The sequence below is a fragment of the Amblyomma mixtum genome, chromosome 6 (genome assembly GCF_055824585.1).
Source record: "Amblyomma mixtum isolate Tamu chromosome 6, ASM5582458v1, whole genome shotgun sequence".
NCBI lineage: Eukaryota > Metazoa > Arthropoda > Arachnida > Ixodida > Ixodidae > Amblyomma > Amblyomma mixtum.
Genome location: NC_143017.1, coordinates 154756079 through 154778832, shown reverse-complemented (window position 1 = coordinate 154778832; position 22754 = coordinate 154756079). Strand labels below are relative to the sequence as shown.

Below are 22754 nucleotides of genomic sequence, written 5' to 3'. Positions count from 1 at the left end.
TTGAGGGAGATTGGTCAACTTCTATTCATAATCTGATAACATTCTTATTATTCCAATTACTTCAATTTTGTGGTCCCGATCTGCGGTCACTACTTGCCTTATGTAGACATATTTCCTTGCTACTTCAAGCCCCTCCCTACCTATCATGAACTGCTGTTCCCTTACAAGACTATTGAAAAGTACTTTAATTTTCTGAATACTAATTTTTAGACCATACTAATTTTTAGAGTAACCTTTCTGATTTGCCTGCCTAACTCATTGATCATGCTTTGCAGTTCATCTCCTGAGTGATTTAGAAAGAAAATATCATCTGTGAATCGCAGATTACTTAAGTTTTATTCATTAAATCTTATTCCCTACTGTTCCCAATCCTGGCCTCGGAAAACCTCTTGTAAACAACCTGTTATAGCACTGGCGAGATCATGTCACCCTGCCTGATACCCTTCCTTATTGGAATTTTATTGCTGACTTGATGGAGGACTATGGTAGCTGTGCAGTATTCGTAAAAGATATCCTCCAGTATTTTAACATACGACTCTTGTGCACCCTGATTATGCAACGCCTGCCTAACTGCTGTGGTGTCCACTGAGCCAAATGCTGTCTCGTAATCTATGAAGGCTATGTATAGGGGTTGTTTATATTCTGGGCAGTTTTCTGTCACCTGATTAATAACTTGAGTGTAGTCTATCGTCCAGTCGGCTTTAAAAAAGCTTGCCTGGTCACATGGTTGAAGCCCTAGGTGTTCTTGATGTAGTCTTCCAAGATTCCGCTACACAGGAGGTCATGAGGCATTGCGTATACAGGTTGGCCAGTGTTTCTAGATCTCCTAACCGTCCTTCAACAGATGTGCTATTGCCTGATCTTCACTAGCCGATTTCTACCCTTGCCTTACTTCTAAGGCTTTCTTTACTTCCGCTTTCATTACTGGCGTGATGTCCCATTGCTGTGCTCTAATGCCTCTCTCTTTATCGTCCTGATTACATCGGCTACTCTATAGATCTTAACTTTCACTATCTTATCAATATTGTTAATGACATTAGTCTACCATCGTTCTTTACAGCATGCTCAATTCTCTCCATATTATACTGCTTTACGGTGATCCCCTACGCCTATTGATTAACTATGTAAGCTCTTCCAGTTCATTCTTTGTGTGTAATTAAAGGTTTTCATGCCGTTTCTTAGATCTTTCGTCTCCGCGAGTAACGCGTGTAACAGCGAGTGGATAAATATGTATGATTAGACAGTCTCTTGGTAGCAGTGTACGCACTGGTAGGCACTAACATTACACGTGTAATTCCCATCAGCAGACAGAATATTTGGAAATCTGAAGACGCGAACACTTTTGAAAGGCATCATGCCAGGTTCCGACGCTCTGTTCCACCATTCCGCACAGGAAGACGCTAGCCATGTGAGCGACGCAGGGCATGACCACAGTCCTGTGGTCTTTGTGTCTGTATCTTTCCGCTGGTTTTACTTGTTTCACATAGCAAGAGTTCAATTCGAGGATAGAGGAATTAAACACTGTAGAGCTGCAGTAACAAATTTACATGCAGTTTCCGTGTCTGTTCAAAGCTGGGGCATCGCTCCTTCCATAAAAACAAGTGCATGATCAATCACTATACAGAAATTTCTTCAGCTGTCTTTGTGAACCAATATTTAAGTTCTCGGGAATTCTGCGTAGTACGGATTAACGGAAGCCATCTGTGCAACTCCTGCGCAGGTCACTGACATCAGTGCTGATCCCCCTGTTGGGCCTGAAACAGGTCATGCTAAGACGCCGGACGAGAAGGCAAAGAAAAATGCCTCCTCAACAACTAGCGAGTCCTCACTGAACAGAACTTCACGCGGGCCGAAGATCCAAGGCAGTAGCAGGTCAACGGAATCCGGCCGGACGTCTGTCTCCGAATCTTTGAGAAATCTCAGCCACACGCCGCTGCAAGGACATTCCGAGGGCATGTCACCAGACGTCATGGCAGACAAGGCTAACGTCCACGTGATTGGCCTGACTACAGATGGCGTCGCACTCTTTGTTTGGCTGTCAGCAGGCAAAATCAACGGTCACTTTTCAGACAACGGCTTCATCATGACTGAGCACCAGGCCACAGTTATATTCACGAGTGACCTGTCCGTGACGACCAAACAACTTCGGGCCAACCTCACCGTCACTTGTCTGAACTGCCTTTCAAAGTACCACTACTCACCAATGGCTGAAGCCAAAGCGTAGCAATAATACATCTCATCATCATCATCATCATCATTTATTAGACCCTTAAAGGCCCCTTGGAGGGGGTATTACATAAGGGGGGGGGGGGGGGAGTAGTACATTCATCATGACTCACATTGGTGGGGAAAAAAAGAATTAAAAAAAAAAGAACAAACAAGAAAACACACACACAACAAAAGCATAAAGAGAAATAAAGTCACGAAAGGGAAATGAAACCATGTGAATAAAGCGGTATGAATAAAGCGGCGCTACCAGTAAAATGACACCTGCTCCTGTATCTCACCATTGTGCTTTATTGTAGGCTGAAACTTAGAACATGAGTATGCATTCAAGCAAAGTTTGCAACATTGCACACTAAGGAGAGTATTCCAGAGATAAGCCATATGATCTGCATTCTTGGTGAGAAAACGGTCGGCTTTTGAAGCCGGCGTTGCAGGCATACTAAATGTCTCTTAAATCACTATAAATGGCATTACTTCGGCTCTTGCTCAGTCTCCCAGACTACAGCAGGTTGAAGAAAAGCTTCAACTAAAGAGCACCAAAGAAATAAACTTTCCAAAGTAACTAAACAAAATTCTCCCAGTTTCTTCATTAAGACCTAAATGTTTGTAAAATTCTTCCATGAGCGTATTTTTAAAACTCCCTATGGGCATGAAAAACATTTCCTCAGCACCCCGTACCCATTCCTTGAAGAAACTATATTTTTATTGCACCGTAAGGGGGGGGGGGGGGGGGGGGGGTATTTCTTTGACGGAATAAAGTAAGTTCCCATCAGGGAATGCGCTAGAGGACAAGCGATTTTACGCCCATCTCGGCATCTTCTCGGTAGGTTCGTGTGTAGTGTGGGAGTTAATGCGAAGTGTGTTGCTTAAAGCTGCGACGCGGTCCACCATTTGGACCCACCGTAACGAGAAATCGATCTCCACGTCACTGAATATTTTTCCTCTTCGTCCCGTCGCAGCATCATTCGTGATAACTACAGCTTTTCCTTCACATTTAGCTGCTCATTGCGGTACCACGTCTCAGAAGTTTCATGACCAAGAACGGACAGAGTATGAAAACGCTAAGTTACAACTGGGAAGTGCTTCGTGGCACGGAGCAAGCGCCTCGTTGCGGACGAATAATGCAGCATGCTACCGGCCGCGTGTGCACACAAGAGATGGAGCTCTGAGATATCTTGCTATTATACGTGAGTGGTGCTCCGAGATAACTTATTATACATGTATGGAGCTCCGAGATAGCTTGTTTGGAGCTCCGAGATAGCTTGTTATTATACGTGAGTAACGCATTTCGTTGGTCACCAACACCGCTACTGCCTCACACGCATCCACTGTATAGGAATGCATGATTTGGAAAGGAAGATCTCCAAAACTCCTTCAACGTTATATCACGGGCTCGGTTAGCTGATATCGGGCTTGAGATTCGGCGCACTGAGCGAAGCAGAGTTACCGTTCTCGTTACTAACTGTTCTAACCTCGGCAGCATAACCGGCAGCACTGCACAGAATTGCCGACAGCAGCATGGGGTCACTGAGTCAGGAAGGCGCAAACAGCCGATACTTGGCAGCGAGGACCGACATCACCGGTCGTTGCTTGCTTTCCTGCGTCGTGCGCATTCTAGCGGACGCGTTTCCATCCGTCGCGATACACCCGCGGCGTTAGCAGATCGCGCCAGTCTGGCTCTTGGGGCGTCGCATTGCCAACGCAATCCCTCTACCATTTACCTCGGCTGACGAAGCACGAAAGAGAGATAAGAGGCTCGGGTCACAAAGAGTCGTCATGGACCAAATTGTCCCGATAAAGTCGCTGGGAAGTTGTGCCCTTTTGCTGTAGTTTTCTCAGAGTAGCTTTGGGTAAATATAAAAAAGAAAAATGCAGAACTGCGTTCTGAAGTCACAGTCCATTAACTCGACTTCGGGCCAAATAAAAGGAAAAAAAAAATGTGTGCCAACGGCTTCGTAGAGTGTGCAAAAATTGTAGCATTAATGGTCATCATTCGCACTGCTCTGATACGTGCTGTCCACTTGTTTAGGTACCTAAAAATCTAGGGGGGAAAAATCTCAAAGGTGTGTTTAGTTCCTTTATTAGCCGCCAAACTAGCTAAGGCTGCTCAGTAACCACATTGTGAGAGAACAGTGCTTTTAAGGCTGTCCTGATTTAATGTACAGTCTTCGTCAAAAGTATACAGCCCAAGGGGTCTGCTTCTGAGCCCTGCAGCGCGGCTCCACTTGCGCAGTCAGGGGCCCGAACCTCATGAAGACGGGAGAAACTTCAGTCCTCAACCCTCCCAATCTGAGGGATGTCAAATGGGCTAAAGAGTCCCGCTACAGGGCTTGGAAGGAAAACCCTTGGGCTGTATATTTTTGGCAAAGACTGCACGTGCTAATCATTTAACGTGGCTATTTCACTTTATCTTGAATTGTTACCGCCCTAGCGGTATAAATTTTCGGATATCGGTAGATGCGTGTTGGCAAAACCTAAAACTGGTGTTTAGCGCTTCCTGCAGCCGCCATGGTTGCCAGTTTATGTCGGTAAGGACAAAGCAGCCAGAACTAACCTAAAGACTCTGGAAGTGATGAAATATTTTCGCCCAGTTCATTAGCCTTTCCCACTTGAGGCATGCTTAATATTCTTTGAGACTCGCTCGTTCGTTCAATAATTGAGACTTTGCCTCGCACTAGTATCAGAAACAATGCTCTTTCATCAGTGACAATGTTGGAGACTACCCAAGAAAAGCTCGGCCAAGGCGTACAGTTTAGATCAGCACAGACATGCTTTACTTCACAAGCCTAAGCTGCCAGCATTTAAAAGCAAGTCACGTTTATAGCGCAGTCTCCTAGGTAAGATATATACCGGAAATAACAACGACATCGTAACCTGACATGCCGTAATCATTCATTACATTGTTGTGTATATATACCCAGTGCCGGCAAATAATCTTAACACGGTGAGTTCCGGGCCGCATCTGCCATTGAAAATGTCCAAATGTGGACGAGGCTTACTGAATTGCAGAGCAAGGCCATTTAGGGTGTTAGTCTGTGCCCTGTGTTCAAATACGCTCGCGAGAAGTCGGCTCACTCTGCGTGTAATAAAATCTGACACGGACATTTAGGATTCAGGTCACAAATACCTGATTCTTAGATGAGACAAAACAAATAGAACATACTTTCTGCCTTCTCTCTGCCATTATTCCTGCCCTTTGGTCTTCTGAAAATCCTGTGTATGTTTGCGTCTCACACCTGCAGTAGGCTGCCAGGTAGACAACCAGACAAACATCTCCAAGGATCAATAACGGGATATTAAGGACAAATTGATGTTGGCTTGCATCGTTCGGATACCGCGTTCTAATCACAAAGACACCACTCTAGATGAGAACGGAGCATTTATAAGCTACAAAAGAGCAAAAAACGAAATACAACTGCCACCACCAGCGGCCGATTTCGAAGTGAAATGCATGCGTCGACATCAATTTTTATTTGCGGGTCCCTGAGGCTACGCTAAATCGCCATTAACTGCAAGTGGTGATCACTGAGTCCTTTTCAGTAAGGACGTGAAGAATTTGAATCGAGTGGTGGCAGGATTGTTAAATTCAATTTTCTCGGGGATAAATTCGTCTTTTGTTGCCGTACAAACGTGAACGTAGACAAAAAGAAACAAAGAATATTTTTTACTGACAACGGTTATTACATGAGTTGTGCGCAGTGTCTCTTTACAGTCTGCCTTCTCCTCCTCCTAGATGGTTTGGTATGCGAGCCTCTGTTCGCATCTTTCCACACAGAAAAAAAAACTAGCACCAAAATTTCGCGTTGGTAGAGCTAACAGTGTAGCGGGTTACAGAAACGAATTCTGAATGGTAAGCGAACTAGCCAGTGACGTTCTCAGCAGCGGGTTCAATGGCGCTTTTACAATACCCGACAGGGCGTCGGTTTCGCGCAATGCAGTAAGAGAAACGATTGTGCAAATTGCAGCGATGAGACGTATCAGATGTTCTAGCAGGTTTAAAACACTGTAAGTAACTGTAAGGCTTGGCCTGAAAGAAGCCAAGCCTAATAACACGCGAGAATAAAAAAATAAAAAGAGCGGCTAAAGAAGAAAATATTTAAGACTTCTGATCCCCTCCGCCATTTTTTGAAGTACCGTTTTACACGTTTAAACAACGCCTTCGCCGTGTAGAAATTTTCCTCTCCGTTCTTTCTATTTACTGCCCTTGTTTCCCAGAGAAACTTCTCACGACCTTTATCGTACGTAGATGTCTGAAACTGGTAGACAGCAGTGGAAGAGACGTCGGGCTCTCTTGAGAACGTCGGTGGCGGCAAAGTGCTTTTCGCGTTTTTTTTTTCCCTCATAGATGTTCGGCTCTCTTGGGGAACATTTGGAGATCCAGCGAGGAAAGAAAAAAAAAGAGCAGCTGTAATAGCAACTTCTTTTCATTTCGCCCCTCAGATTCTTTCGAGTACCTGACCCAACCGTAACACAGTTATATCCTCGGGGAGAGAGCGGGGTTAGAGAACTTGCACGATAGCGTACGGCCGGCCAGCCACATGCCCACAAAGCGTGGCGCCGCCGCGACATCAAGACGTCGCCTTTCCTTAGTCTTTGCACTCTCGCTGCGAACGGTCAGAAATCTGCAGGGGGGTTGCTCTTCGGTTCGCTCCCTCGGCAGGTGACCATTTATTTCATGGCACCTCTACATTCTCCTTGGGTATAGAAATACAGGTTCGCGCTTATAAATAAGCAGACAGCCAGTTGCACTAGCATCCTGAAATACCTTTGGATCCGACCTTTTCGAAGCTATTGTGGTACTAGGGAGTATGTGAGTCATTACTCAAGCAACGGGCTTCCGTAAAAATCTTCTTTAAAAGACTTACTAACGTGCGCTATTCTTGACGGTTTTTCTCGCACGGGCGATTAGACTTCGAGCGACAATTTTCTCTCTTCTTTTCTTTAGGATAGACAGAGAGGGAAGGACAAAGAACTAATCATGACAATCAGTACTGCACCCCACCCTTTTCCAGCGGGTTATGACCACGCTGACTTAAGAGCGGCAGTAAGAAGTGCTGGAAGTTCCAGGTTGGGGAGGTTAACCAGCTGTCTAAGCTGGCTCGACTCCATAATCAAGATCCTCCAGCAGTTCTTAGTCATAGAGCATGAGTAGGAAGTACAACCTAATTACATAGGGCAGCGTAGAATGACGTAGGGTAGGGTAGGGTAGGGTAGAGGGAAAGTGTCTGGGGACGGAGAACGTGGTGTATGGTGTCGTATGTCAATGGCTTTATGTGGAAGGCGGGGCGAGGGGGGGGGGGAGGGCATTTCTTACACCATGCCCTACATTTATATTTGCAACACGAAAATCCGGGCAGTCCGAGCATGTGCAATCTGTGTACCAAGAGTCGCCATGGTTTCAATTCTCTCAAGGCGTCATTTAGCACCCGTTTCGCGTGCAGTTTGAAGGGGGGAGGGAAATACAGGTAGTTGTGCGTTTTTTCAAACTTTTTTTTGAATAGCTGTTTATTTCACGTGTGTTTGTTGTGGATGATCCCATGTAGGCAAGGATGAACTTGAGTTAGGAGCTGACGCCAAACACCTCGCCTTGACCATGTGAGGTCTCCTGGAAACGGCCGGTGACAAACACGAATTATTCACACAATTATCGAGTCAACACAGTTAGTTATTATGGTCATGCGCAAGCCGTAGTTTTAAATTATGCATTTAAATCCACTTTCGCATTTAGTTTAGAGACAGGTACTTTTCTATTTGGCTTTCAAGGTGCGCGCCAGGAAACTAACGATTATTTTCTGTCACACAAAAAAAGAAATAAACAAACGGACAGAATGCGAAACAGAAAGAAAGCGCAGGCCTCGTAAAGGATGAAAAAAAAAAAATCAGAACGCAAGGCTAACAGGAGCGCTTCATCACGTATGCAAATGAACGGTGCAGCGAAACATCACGGGCACAGCGCGCAGGCCGTCAAACCCCAGAGGAACAACCACCACCACACGTCAGCTGTCACTTCGATTAGTCGCCACTAAAATGTTTTGATGTCTCTTACGTGTCAATTATGTCTGTTTGATATCAACCACAAAAATATAGAGACGAGGAGATCGAAAGCGCGCTTTGCTCCACTGCTTACAATCTTACACGACGCTCATGGCTCTTATATGTCGCAGATGCGACTTACTCGCCGAGCTCGTTTTTTTGGGGGCCCAGGACCTTTTTAGAACGTGCTCATCACTGTGCTGCAAGAAAGAGAGGGAAATAGATAGAAATTTACTTGTTGTGTGTAGACTAAGGTCTCTGTCCGGAGTTTTCATTGCATGTTAGGGCAACTTGACTCAGGGATTAGCATAAACTGCGATGCTGAGTTTTTTTTTTTTTTCATTAGCAGTAGGCTTGGTGAACGTCGCCTGGTTCACTACTTCCTCCATGGATCGATATTGCTTTTTGCTTCGAGGTAAACAGGTTACTACGCCTGTCCTACGAGTGGGTGTGAATCCTTGTGACGACGACATAGACATCACTGAAATTGGCACGTCTTTTTTTTCTCTCTAGCCCTCGAGCTCATGCCAACTAATTAAAGAGAGCTGTCCAGTCAAGATACGCATGTACTGGGGATATCCTTTCAAGTTCTGATTGATTGTGTAAATGCCTGTCGAGCCAAAGAAAAAAAAATGATAGAAGTCTCAAAAGCTTGATCCTGCTGCTTTTATGCTTATTTCTTGCGACTAATATAATGAAGTCCCTGAAGAGCTTTTCGTGGTGACGGCTGAACCAATCCTGTCACCCGCAGTGCGCACGGTAGCAATTTATTTGTCACTCAAGGTGGGTAGTGGGAAATCTGGCTTCCCGCCGTTGCCTCTGCGCGGCCGCCTAGCTTCCGCCGGTTTCTCCTCTTATCCTTTCCCTCGCTTCAAGGGAGGAGAGGTAGCTGGCTGACTAATCTCTGTCATTCGGCTACAGCTCCGTCCTGGCTGCCCGATAACCTTTGCCCGTTGGAGCATATTGGTGTGGTTTTCGGGACTCACTCTGGCAGCCGCGCACTGCGAGCGACCGTCCGAATGGAAACCGGGGAGAGGCTATTTCGAGATATTGCAAGGTGTTTGAGCTACTGTTCTTGTCCGCCGGTCCCTGTCCATTCGGACCAATGCATACTCGAACTCGCCAACACAGGGTCCTGTGGCTCATGAAAGGTCGAGGACAAAAAATTGTAGGTGACACTTAAGCTTCGCCTTAAGGGTATACGACGTGGCAGTGTTAATAGGTCAACTCCCGTATATGCAGAATGTCTTTCTTTACTTTACATTAATAGTTGCCTGGGAGTCCTCATGTCCCTTCTGTCGCAGTGGTGCAGCGGTTAAGCGATCCACCATTGCGCTGCGATGACAGGTGCTCCAGCGGTGGGTCCTGTACGACCCAGGTTGATCTTCCCGAACGACCAATCACTAATGTACCTGCTACGGTGGGCAGTTTGCACACCGGTGGGAAGGTTGTGATGAAGCCGCGCGGTCACGTGACCTATATGGGCCACCTGTCTCCTCGGTTTCTCTCTGCACAGTAAAAAAATTTGCACCCTTAAAGGTGTAGCGCTCATGATTGCACCATTTCCACACCCTTATTTTTTCTCATTTCTTTTTTTGAAAAAGCGCGTGTAACAGATCATCTTCAATATTAATCATTGCTGTTTTTTCACATTTCAAGTGTATTCCCACCCCTTATGTAACACCCCCTGAAAAGGGGGCCTTTAAGGAATAAAACTGAACTGAACTGAAAAAGGGTTCGCTGAGCATGTTAGCACCTTTAATGCACCCATGTACCCTTCAAAGGTGCACGGGTGCAACGGTATTGTAGCTCCTTCGGGTGCAAGGGAGTGTCAGGGTGCACGGGTGTTCTTTGACTTGTCGAACAACATTCCAGTTATTCAATCAAACGTGCTTTTACAATGATGTGAGCTATTCGAGCTTTCAATTAAATGGCAGCTGCAACCTTCATGCGAGCAGCTATGACTGCGATTTGCGTCCTCATAATGCAATAATTAGCGGAATTATTTTAGCTGAAGTGAGAAGCATCACTTACTCAAAATAGGGGCTGGCTGAAATGGCATATATAAACTTAGAGAAAGTATGCGGGTTATGGCAAGTAAGTATTGCGCGCAGCAGTGGTGTCCTCTGTGTTGTACTCTGTCCCCTCAGTAGCTTTGCATGACTCATTCCAGTTAAGCTCATACCTGTTTATGTTCCTTTGGCAAAAATACGTGGCATATTAAAACATCGTGTTACTGTGCGAGCGGGTTTGCTGAAAGTTGGCCGCCTTTAGCAAGCCATTTTTCTCTCTCTCTCTTTTTAAAAATATATTCAGCAAAATAACGCTGTGGACATCATGCAGACATCACAAATGTGACTCCACAGCAAGGTGGTTCAGAAACACCGTGAGACACACAACTGGGTATTATAGCTATAGCTGGGGATGCCGTAACGTTAGTGCAAAGTTAGGCATGTCGTTGGCAGCTTTTCGTAAGAAATGTTCAGCTTCCATTCAAGAGTGCACCGCTCAAAAATATTGATCAGCATCTCTTAAAGCAATCAAAACCTATGAAGCTGTAAAGCAGTCGGAAAAAGGGTGCAACTCTAACGATCCCACCCTTACTATGGGTGTGACAAGCATACTTGGCGCCCTTTTAGGTAGTCGGAAAAAAGGGTGCAACTGTAACGATTCCACCCTTGCTATACGAGCATACTTTTTACCCTTTTGGGAGGGTGCAAGGGTGTGAGTTATAGACGCTGAAATTCACCCTTAACAGTGGGAGCAGCTGCCATAGCCATGCACGTGATTTTTCTCTCCCAACGACGACGCCGAAAGGGGCGACACAGGATTTTCCGGTGAACGGGGCCTTTAAGGCTAGTGCTTTAAAAGTCTTTAGACCACGTGTTTCACAAACGAAGCTGGTATTGCTACTATTAAGCATCGGCTAGAGACCGTACTTGGGGAGGTAAAAGTCGAAATTTTGTTCTTTCCCCTCCACAAGTGTGGTCGCCGACGACTAGTAATAAATCTATGTGCTTCTTTTATGGGTCACGTGGTCCAGAGATTTTTGTCCCTGCCTGTTCAGTGGCTCGAGCCTCTCCAGAGCGATCCAGTAACCTCTGACAGGCGTACCTTACGTTGATTGCCCACTCTTTCTCGCAAATCGACCCAGTGGTCGCCGCTGGAGGGATTGCAGCGCTGTCATGGGGATCTTTACTACTGCAGCGGCGTGTTAACGGCGTCCATTGTCCTTTTTGGTTCATGCGCGTATCGGGAGCGTTGTTCCGCACGCATCTCCGGCACAGGTTGAGTCTGAGTGTGTGTGTCGTTGGAGGATGGCGTAAACAAACGACTCCCTTGGGAACCTGGAGGCCTGTTTCCTTGCGGCGAGCCGCTTTCCTCCCTGATGAGGTGAGTACGTCGCAGCGGTGCCCCAGGGCCAGTGTTCATGTGGTGACGGGTGGTCGGGGTCTTCGGCTCACGTGAAGCTCGAACGCGGGGTGGTTGGTGGCCTGTGCTCATTGTAGAAACCACAGTGTGCCACCTTAAAATCAATAGTTTTGAGAGCACGCAGCCACAACGCTTCATGCTAGCCACAGAGTCACGGTGGCTTCGCATGTCCAGTTATTAACTGCCCTTCTCTCGCCCCACCATTTAGTTGAAGCTTTCTTTGTCGTGAGAGGAGGACCAGAGTCCTCCTTGAACGTACCTAATTTCTTCCTCCTGATTATGCACTCACGAAGTGCGTTTTGTTACTTACTGTGAAAAAAGTGCTTTAAGATTCATCCGCCTATTATATTCTACGGGAACATTCATGCATGCGTCATCCGTCCACAGGGCACTATCGAATCATGAATCATGCCCTGTCACTTTAAGCTGCCAAATTACCCTGGCATCCATGGTGTCCGCTAAATTTGTCCCCGTAACGCTGTATAGCAATAAGTTTCAGGTAATTTGCTGTAGGTTGTAATGAAAGCAAAATTTTGACACTGAATTTAGGAACCTAGTCTCACTCACTCACTCACTCACTCACTCACTCACTCACTCACTCACTCACTCACTCACTCACTCACTCACTCACTCACTCACTCACTCACTCACTCACTCACTCACTCACTCACTCACTCACTCACTCACTCACTCACTCACTCACTCACTCACTTGTCTAACATATGCACTTGTCTAACATATAGTAACACTAACTTAAATATTCGAGCACACCGTTGTTTTTGGTAGTTCGGATTTAATCGAAAATCCTTACACAACTCGAGCCAGCAATTCACTTCGTCACATCTGACGTGCCGTAACTTTCTCATTCAGCGAAACAACGAATTAAGTGATTGAGGAAAACAAGTCAAGCGCGACAGCAGCATTCGCAGCGTGTTCAATGCTCGATCAGGCGCGCCGCGCCGACTGCGCGACGATGGAGAGCGAGAGAAAGAGGGAGGGAAGAAAGGACGCAAAGGGGTGCCGCAGCTCATGCCGCTCTGGCGTTTCTTCGAAGCCACCGCCGGAGCGGCCGAGAACGGGACGCGCTCTCCGGTCGCTGCTGCGAGTGCGCTGCGATCGCACAGAGCCACGCACACCTCACGGGCTTCGAGCGGCGGCAGACAGCGGCGAGCCCAGTGGCGGCACCCGTGGCGGGAGCCGAGCCGCTCTCTCGGGCGAGCTTCGTCGCTCCCCGGCCGGCGCCGCGTGCATGGATGGATGCGTACCCGTGCTGCTGGCGCTGTGGGCCTACGCCACGCTGTCCGGTGAGCTGCCGACACTTCTCCGACGCACTTTCCTCCAACATCCTCCTCACGACTACCGGGCAACCATTTTGTTTTGTTTTTTCTCCCCTTGAACTACTACCATTTTGTTTTTGTTTTCTCCCCTTGAACTACGGGTGAGAACAGTCGATTTGGTGTTTAAAAGAAAACGAAACCCGTGGTCTTGCAGCGAACTGCTTGAAGTTCCCGCACGAAGAAGAAAAATGAAAAGAGGGATATGCGCTCTGCTAACGACTCTGTCACACTGTTCTTTCTCAAAGGAGCCCTGCACCGACTTGCTCGCCTTTCGCTAATGATAGATACCTGTGTTCAACGGTGACTTGGAGGAGCTTCGGCACGGAGGTGGGCGCACGCAAGCAGTTCAAGTCATCCATCGCTTCCAGACCATTAGCTAGCGGCAGCTATTTTTGCTGGAGATGATGAATTTTCTGGAAATATTTTGTGAGGTTGGTTCGTCGTACGTCTGAGAAGGAACTCGACAAAAGAGTAGCGCCGACAGTTAAATGTTATATTTTGGAGCAGGGTGTCGAACCGGCATTTTTTCGGGTTCGGTTCGGGTTCGGGTTCACGCCTTTCGGGTTCAGTTCCGGGTTCGGCTCCAGAGAGCCATTTCGTTCCGGTTCGAACCGGTTCGGACCGTCCCGAACCGGTTCGAACCGGTTCGAACGGGTTCAGGACAAAAAAAATTGAACGCAGATGAGTTTGTCAACCCTGCTATGCGTTTTCATTTTTCCGGCACATCGGTATACATAATAAAAATGCAAAGATTTGTTTACAAGAACATAAAGCTGGGCTAGCTGGTAAGAGTTCATGCTTAAGCAGCGCAATAAACAGGACAAAGGAAGACTGGAGACGACACAGACGCTGACTAACAACTGGTTGTTACATTCTAGAAAAAGTGTATGAAGGCGCAGGACACAGTGAACCATGCAAAAAACAGAAGTACAAAGATTAAAACTAAAAAAACATACTGCGCATGCCCAGCATAGTCGAGTCATGACATCTTTTTCAACGAAATACGAAGACTATATTCCATAGTAGACAGCAATTCCCTATCTTCTGGACCTGACACAGTTGCCAAGAAAGCCTTACTCCTTCTCTACAAATTGACGGATGGTGAAGCAACACGCCCATCTGCTTCCTTCCTGATCATAAAGGCCTTCACCATGTCCCCACAAATTCGATCTGGGTGAATAAGCAGGAGACTTGTCTTTCTAAATGGGTAAGCAATGAGTATTTGTTCGAACATCACACATGGGTAAAAAAGTAGCGGTGTCGTACAACTTGGCTTTGCATTGCAGCGAGTGCAACGATTGCTTACCCCGTAGATAAGACAAGTGTCGTGTTAATAACCCTGTTTGCATAAGTAGGGGGTTGGTCGAGGCCTATATGACCAGGAAGGAAGCTGATGAGTGTGTTGCCTCACCATATATCAATTTGGTAGATAAAGAGTAAGGCTTTCTTAGCAACCGTGTGAGGTCCAGGAGATAGCGGATTGCTGTCTATTATGGAAGTTAATCTTAGAATTTCGTTGAAAAAAACGTCATGACTCAATTGTGGTGTGCATGCGCAGTATGGTTTTTAAGTTTTAACCCTTGTTCTTCTGTTTTTAGGGTTGTTCCTTGAGTCCGGCGCCTTTATATACTTTTCCCAGAATAAAATAACCAGCTGTTAGTCAGCACTCGTGTCGTCTCCCGTCTTTATTTTGTCGTGTTTACTGCGTTAATTAAGCATGAAAAATTGTTTAATGCGAGATGTTCTCACTTTACTCAGTTTACTTATTGTCCGCAGCAAAGACGAATTTATGGCAAGAGCCGCAAAATGAAATGAACTCGAAATTGATGAAAATCGGCTATGTATACGCTATAATCCACCTTATGAGGTGTAAGGCGAAAAGCCTGTGGATTTTCAATCTACAAGACCCTCCTGCTTGAGCAATTTGGGAGATCCCGTTGTGCGAGTAATAGGTCTCTTTTGAAGCTTGAGTCAGTTGGGACTTTCTCGTACGCAGTGTAATTACGGGGCCCCAAGATTGCCGACGAACGCGCCCTCTACGTTCCCGCGCACTACTGAGAACAGAAACTGCCATGTATCGGTACCTACATACAGACGGACACCTTTCCGTCGCCCCGAAACCGACTTGCCAGTCACCCCTCCTTTACTAAATGGTAAGAAAATGTGCGAGAATCCCTCCACCGCCCATCTGCCGCCCAACGAGAGCCTCGTGGGAGCACAGGCTCTCCCTAACTTGCAAAACTTGCCAAACATATTTTATTTAAATCACCTATTCGACACCACCTTTGTGACTCACGTTATATATCCCGAACCCATATAGCTCAGTATCTTCAAAAACACAGCTAATCGTGGCTTCTCACTATAGTACAGTAAGAAATTACGACATTGACTTATTATGATGACGTCAACCTCCTCTCTTCTGATATAAATAGTATCATAAAAAACGCACGCTTGGATGGGTTGAGAACGCTTCGTTTTTGCACGGACACACAATGTCAGCAGCACCGCCGCGGTGGCTCAGTGGTTACGGCACTCGGCTCCTGACTCGAAAGACGTGGGTTCGATCCCGGCCGCGGCGGACGAATTTCGATGAAGGCGAAATTCTAGAGGCTTGTGTACTGTGCGATGTCAGTGCACGTTAAAGGACCCCAGGTGGTCGAAATTCCCGCAGCCCTTCACTACGGCGTCTCTCATAGCCTGAGTCGCTTTTGGACGTTAAACCCCCCATAAACCAAACCAAACCAAAGAAATTGGCAACATGTTTGTTGCGACGTTGAGCTGCAGCATTCTTGCAAGTGCAGCATTGTGCGAGGAAGGAGATATACTTGCACTACATTGAATGTTTGAGACTTTTCCTGGGGCGCTTTCAAATGGAACCTTTGCGTCAACAGAATTTTTTGCGCCCTTGATAGAGTGATAAAGAGTGGTTAATCTGGCGTGCACCATTTGTCCACCAATTTGTTTCACGCATTTATTTTCAAAACTACAAACAACCCCTTTCTGGCAGCTATGCTTTCTGGGCGTGACCACTAACGCATGCCAGCGAGCGCATATATTTCCGCATTGCCCTTTTGATTATCCGGTATTTAATTTTTTTTCTTATTAGTGCATCTCCACCGTTGCCAAGAACCCGCCTTTCGTTGCTTATTTCCGTCGCTGCAAACAAGAATATGCGGATTCCCCCCATAAAAAAGAAGCTGCACCAATTTATACATCCTCCTTTTGGTAATACTAGTAGTAATATCGCAGGCTTAACGTGTCGAGTAGACATTGAGGCTATAGGATAGACGGTGTAGTGGAGGGCTCCAAATTAACGGAGATCAGCTGGAGATTTTCGGCGGGCGACAGAGCACGCTGGTTTTTGTATTTTTAGAATCAGCAGCCGAGCTCCACAGTCATTGAGCCATTTTTTTTTCTTTGTTGCCCTGCATAGTGAGGGGTTTTATTTAGAACCTGCTGTCTGAGACAATGAGCGCCTACAAAAGTATATGTTGCACTACCCACTGCGGTAGCTCAATGGTTACGGCGCTCGGTTACTTATTCGGTGTATCCGGGTTCGAACCCGGCCACAGGGGACACGTTTCGACGGAGGCGAAGCGCAAAAGGCACCGTGTGCTGCGCGATGTCAGTGGACGTTAAAGGGCAACTGCGCCACTTTTTGAGAATATCGAGATACTCAAGGATTCAAATCTATATAGGCTGTAGGTAAAACATGCTAAGTTTTTTTTGCACTACCATTTAAAATAGTGACGTAATCGACGATTAAATTTTGCACTTTTCAAAACAATGGAGGAGCGCGGGGAAGTTTAGTGTGACGTCATGGAAGGTATGATTTCGAATTACCGCTGCCGTCAGCCACGCCCTGCCGTGCCTTGTTGGACGCGGCCAAACAACGTTCGGCGGGCTTTGCCTTCGGTGGCATTGGTTTTTTTCCTTCAAAGCAGGCGTTTATGCGTTGGAAATGTACCGATACCTTCGATGACGTCATCATGTGTCCCCCACTTAGCGTTGTACGCTGCGGAGAAGCTTGAAGGCCGTCCCAATTTTAATTGGTGATTACGTCAGCGTTTCAAATGCTAGGCCAAAAGGACTTCGCATACTTTACCTGGAAATTTCACACATTCGACCCTTTTTAGCTCGTCGATTTCTAAAACCTATGCAGTTGCTCTTTATTAAGGATCCCCAGCTGGTAGAAATTATTCCGGAGGCCTCACCTACTGCACCTGTTTCTCTTTTTTCTTTCGCTCCCACCTTCCTCCCTGTCTTACGGCACGGTTGAGTTGTCCATCAAGAAGTGAGACAGGTACTGCGCCATTTCCTTTCCTCAAAAACCACCATCACAACGTTGTTGGATCCTCGCGCTAATATTTCATCTATTTGTGAGAAATGACGCAAATAAAAGGGAGGCATTCTCAATCGGTGCTTAAATGACTATGATGATGATGAGAACGTTTATTAAAGCCACAATGCCTTAGTTGAAGGGAAGGCTGATCGGGTCCCTAGTCCGGGATGCCGTTGGTGAAAGCCGCTGCCGGTGCTCTGGCGACGAGGGCTCGTTGTTCCTCGAGGTCCGAGCTGGACAGGGCCGCCTCCCAGCCCTCCCGCGTTGGCTGATTTATGATGTCAATGCTGTCATTTTTCTGACAAGCCCATACCATGTGGTACAAGTTTGCCTTCTGGCCACAAAATTTGCACTGTGCCGAAAAGGACTCGGGCTCAATGGCTTGAAGCGTAGCTGGGTTATTGAATGAAAAACAAAGTTTGCAGCCTGCGAAGGTGACATTCCTCTGATTTACTGAGACCCTTAGCGGGCCTCGGGAGACACCCAGTTTTATTGCGTGTTTCTCCTTTTAAATGACGCCATAGATATTAGAACACATGGATCACCGTGTGGTATTCGCCTACTGCCACTAAATGATTTATAAACTAATTTTTTTCTTCTATGCTGTCCCTGTTTCATCAACCGAATGATGGCTGTGATGTGAATAAAGCTAAGAAAGGCTGTGATACGAAGCTGTGAAGAAAGGCTGTGATACGAAGAAAGCTAAAAACTGCCCCAGCACACATGAAAAAATTGGCTTACGAAACTTGTGTGCGGTCTTTACTTGAATATGCTTCAGTCGTGTGGGACCCGTACACGAGAAAGGACATAATGGTCCTTGAAAAAGTCAATAAGAAAGCGGTTAGGTTTATATACGGAAAATACCAAAGGGAAGACTCTCCCTCGCAGTTACTGATGTTAAAAAAGCATACACTAGAAATCCGCCGAAAGATTAATAGATTGGTATTCTTGTTTAATAGTTTAACAGGTAAAAATAAACTGAAGTTTCCGGAGTGCATTAAGCGTCCTGTAGTGAGAAGGACTCGGAACGTTCATGAACATTCACTTACTCCCCTTTTCGCCAAAACTCACAGTTTTAAATACAGTTTTTTTCCCTAGAACAGTTCAAGATTGGAATTCGGTACCGGAATCAGTTTTTTCCTCGGAAATTTTTTCTGATGCGTTAAATCATCTACTTACCTGCTAATATTGCTTATATGTATGTTTTGTATCCGTGTGCTGCTAATATTGTATAAGTTTATTCTTTTGGTTTTATTCTTTTGGTATCCGTGCGCTGCTAACATTGTATAAGTTTATTCTTTTGGTTTTATTCTTTTGGTATCCGTGTGCTGCTAATATTGAATAATTTTATTATTTTGGTTATGTAACAATGTAAGTTCACTCCTGCTTGTGCCAAACAGTGGCCTGCAGTATTCTGAAATAAATAAATAAATAAATAAACATTAGGTCACATGAGGCACGGGAAAACTAATACAAACACTGATGCGTTGTTCTGACTCACTCTAGCACTTACATCAGCTGGCTTCAAGACCTATAATCACAACGAACAACGTATCAGCAGTTATTGCCATTTTATTGCACCTCACGCGACCTAATTTCCTCTACACGTCACAGCCATCGTTATGTTGGTGAAACCGAAACAGGGTCATGAAGAAATTCAAATATAAATTATTTATTCTGTGTTGGTGAAATACCACGCGGTGCTCCGTGTACACCACTGTCTAATGCATCGTTTGAAAGAAGAAAGCACGCAAGCAAAAATTTGGTGTCTATAGTCCTTCATTGAGTTAGAGCAGTGCTAACAATTTGATTAAAGATTTACTCAAATACGTAAAAGGGGAGGAATAATAGCTCAAGATTTCACATAAACCTGAAGTACAAAGAATTGGCGGTAGTACATTACAAAAGCGTCAATTAGGTATCTTCCCAGGCCCCATACTTCCTGTAAGTTTGCTGTCGCATATAATGGGTACCATTATCCACTTCCCAGCGCAGACAGCTACGGGTGGTTAAATCTATGCTCCAGATCATCTCATTTTGTCCGGAAACAAGAAGTATGCCGAGATGCAAAAAAAATGGGGCTGAACCGGGTACCGAACCGGTTCGGAACGGTTCCTTTGAATCGTTCCGGTTCGGGTTCAGTTCCAAGATGGCGAAAAAATTATGGGTTCGGTTCGGTTCCGGTTCCGGGCGAAAATTCGGGTTCGGTTCCGGTTTAGGGTTCGGGTTCGGTTCCGGTTCGACACCCTGTTTTGGAGACAGGCTGCGCAATTATAGTTCGCATATTGAAGTTGTTGGCTTCAAGAAGATAATGGTTTACAAGTCCACGTGTCGAATGTTTTTTTTTTTTTCTCTCTTTCCGCACGTTTGTATTTTATGGCACGATTCGATACGTCGGCAGGTGGTGCGGCGCACCGCACTAGTGTACCCGCTAAGCTAGTTGTATACGTGGTCATTATTGGTCGTAGTTTATGTTTGCAATGCTAATGGAAGTAAACGTAAGGTATACTAACATAGCAGGTCAGTATACCAAATAAGTGTATGCTACTGGCAGGCAGAATTGAGCGTGTTTCACTGCTCGTATATTGTTCCGTTCTGGGTTAGCACAGTCAGCTGAAATATTCGTGCTCTGTGCGCGTTTCAGGGGGTACAGTCTGATTACTCGCCATGTGCTTATGCGCCTTCTGGCATCAAGCAATAAGGCTGTCGTGGTTGCGTTGCTGAAGAGGTTACATCATCCGCGATTGTATTCTATGTCACTATTAGCCCAGTAGCACCGAAACCCAACAACAATGTTGCTTTTTTGTTTCCATCAAACGTTAATCAATGCTCTTAATCTCATTTCGTTAACGTTTTTGTAATGTTACAAATAAACGTTCGAATAACCTTTCCCCAACATTCATAAAACATTGAAAGAGCATAAACGTAACATTCTCAGGAATGGTAAAGCAAACCTGCACGAGCATGCATGCCCCGCAGTTCTGAAGGTACATTACTTAATGAACACTTTGCAAGGACCGAAATAGAAGGCAACAATTGAGCTCCATGATACAGCACAACATGCAACCCATATGCTCACCTAAGATTGGATACGATGGCGTCAAGCTGATATAGCCATTATTGAGGGGGGTCCCATGAGTGATAGTAGCGAATGGGTAACAATAAAACCTTTTTAACAAAATAATAGGGCTGTGCATGCAATATATGCAGACGGATTTTAAGAGATTTCGTTGCAAAGAACTGCTAGTTGAAAAACATCTTCACTGAAAGAATAGTGGGAAAAGTTCTGAGACCCACTGCTCGGAATATGTTGGTAATCTTGTTTTATTATGATTATGATACAAACATTGTAACAGCGTTCTGAAGACTATATTAAGAAGGTGTTTATTTGGACTGTTTAATTAAAGATTATCATAAGACACATAACACCATTTGTTAATTTTTAATATTATAACAACATTTAAAATTCGGAATTAGGATAAGGTTTACTTTGAATGTCAAACCAAAATTTTCGATATTACATATAATGTTATTTGTAAATTTTTAACATTAATGTAACGTTACAAGGCAACATATAACGCTACTGCACTTCACATAACATATTTAGAACATTATTGAAGGGTACCGTGCTATCTGGGAGGCTACACTGTGCGCATTTTCCGCATGTTTGCCCAACGTTTATAACCAGATGTTCTTTACCGTACGCTAGTTTCCAAAGCGTGCAAAAAAGAAACTTATTCACAAACTCCATTCGACTTACAAAAAGCTTTCTCTTTGTAAATGCATTGCAGGAACGGCCACAGATGCGCGGGTCTCTCATGTGTCAACAATTAAATCAGCCTATATTTTCAGATTACTTTGTTTAGATGATGTTTATTTGTAGAAGGGAGAACTGAAACGCAACGAGGGCCGACTTGTGCGTCTTTCCGCGAACTGAATGACTGGGAATTCAACCAATCAGTTATCTGATGCAAGAGGGTAACGCGATGCATGTTAATATGGGTGCAGAAAGACACTGTATATGCAGCTATGCGCTGTTCGATAACCAGGTTGACAGTGATCAGTGAATAACTAGTATCAACGGATGTGTAACGTCATTGCAAGCCTACACAGAAGGATGAGTTGGAGGACAAATTTATTTGAGTCCAGAACTACAGGGCCCCGTACAAAGGAACGCTGGCTCCGCCAGGTCCCGTTGGCACTCCACAAAGCAATCCGGGAATGCGGGTCAGGTTGCGGCGCACAAGGAGCTGTCGTGGAAGCGTTACATGGGTAGCGAAGTGTGGTCGAGGCCCGCACTGCTCTCTGCGAAACTGGGGCAGTGATGCTGTTCATGCTAGCCGCAGCTGCAGAACATTGGTAGGAAGGTGAGAGTGTTGGTCAGTACTTTGCGAAAACTGTTTGCTTGTTTGAGTATTGAATGTGATGGGTGTAGTTGAGGAAGGTGAGGAGGGTTTCTCTAACGGTATTTATTTTTTTTGTGTTTGTTTGCTCGAAGTTTCAATGGGAAGCCGCGTACCATTGACGGGCTGAGTAAGACGGAGGAGCGAACTTTAAGGCGCCTGCAGGCAGGTACTCTGCTCTGTCCTGCCATCTTAAAACATTACGATCCTAACACGGATGGGCGATGCCTGCACTGTGAGGAGACCTGTGATATCTTCCACATGGTGTGGGCATGTACTCAAAATCCCCACCTCCCCACTTCCCCTACCCCTTCCAGAGAGGCATGGGAGACTGCCCTCCTCAACTGCTCCTCACTTGAGTCCCAAAGGGCTCTGGTGAAACGGGCGAGAGACGGGGCATTGTCATGCGGTGTCCCGGACTAGGGACGCCGACCATGTAGCGGGGCCACTCTGTGGCTCCCAAACTCTATTTCAGCAATTAAAAGTTTTCACCACCACCACGTTGTAATTGGCTTGAGCATCGGAGGTGTTCGGATCTGTGGTTATAGATGAAGTCGTTCGGAATCGATACAGGTGACCATGAGCGTTATAAGAAAAATGTTTTGCCTTCCTTAGAGTATTGTCAACCTGCTACGTTTCCGCGTGGTGCTCGCCGGACAACTCCAGCTCAAAAGCTGGAAGGTGCCTTACTGCTGTTTTGATTTCGCGGCTTATCTGAGGATACCAATCACACATTGTGTCGTCACGCGGATTGTGTCACCGCGCTTATGTAGGCGATGGTCATGGCTTCGTGATAAAAGTCGCGATCAATGTTTAGAGCATAGTCAAACATGGCTGGCGGGCCCACTGGAGCACTTGTTTCCTCTCTCTCTACCTTCTCACCTTTTCTCCTTTTCATTCTCTATTCTTCGCTCTTTTCCTGTTCATTCTTTACCCCCACATGAAGGTTCGCAAACAGGATCGTTGTACGGTTAACTTCTT

The 22754-nt window shown here is 45.7% G+C and overlaps 2 protein-coding genes across 3 annotated transcripts in view; both read left to right on the top strand.

Annotated features, from left to right (window-relative positions):
* LOC149340871 (beta-mannosidase-like) overlaps window positions 1-2274 on the top strand; it is a 64125-nt gene extending 61851 nt beyond the window's left edge. The window contains exon 16 of the mRNA XM_089551196.1: window positions 1721-2274. Coding sequence (XP_089407322.1) covers window positions 1721-2224 — 504 coding nt within the window. The 3' untranslated portion in view covers window positions 2225-2274. The remainder of the gene's footprint in view (window positions 1-1720) is intronic.
* Window positions 2275-12755: 10481 nt separating this feature from the next.
* LOC149340870 (uncharacterized) overlaps window positions 12756-22754 on the top strand; it is a 95302-nt gene continuing 85303 nt past the window's right edge. Inside the window, exon 1 of one of the 2 annotated variants that reach the window (XM_089549796.1) lies at window positions 12756-12995. In XM_089549796.1, coding sequence (XP_089405922.1) covers window positions 12941-12995 — 55 coding nt within the window. In that variant the 5' untranslated portion in view covers window positions 12756-12940. The remainder of the gene's footprint in view (window positions 12996-22754) is intronic. The other variant, XM_089549795.1, reaches the window with a different exon arrangement.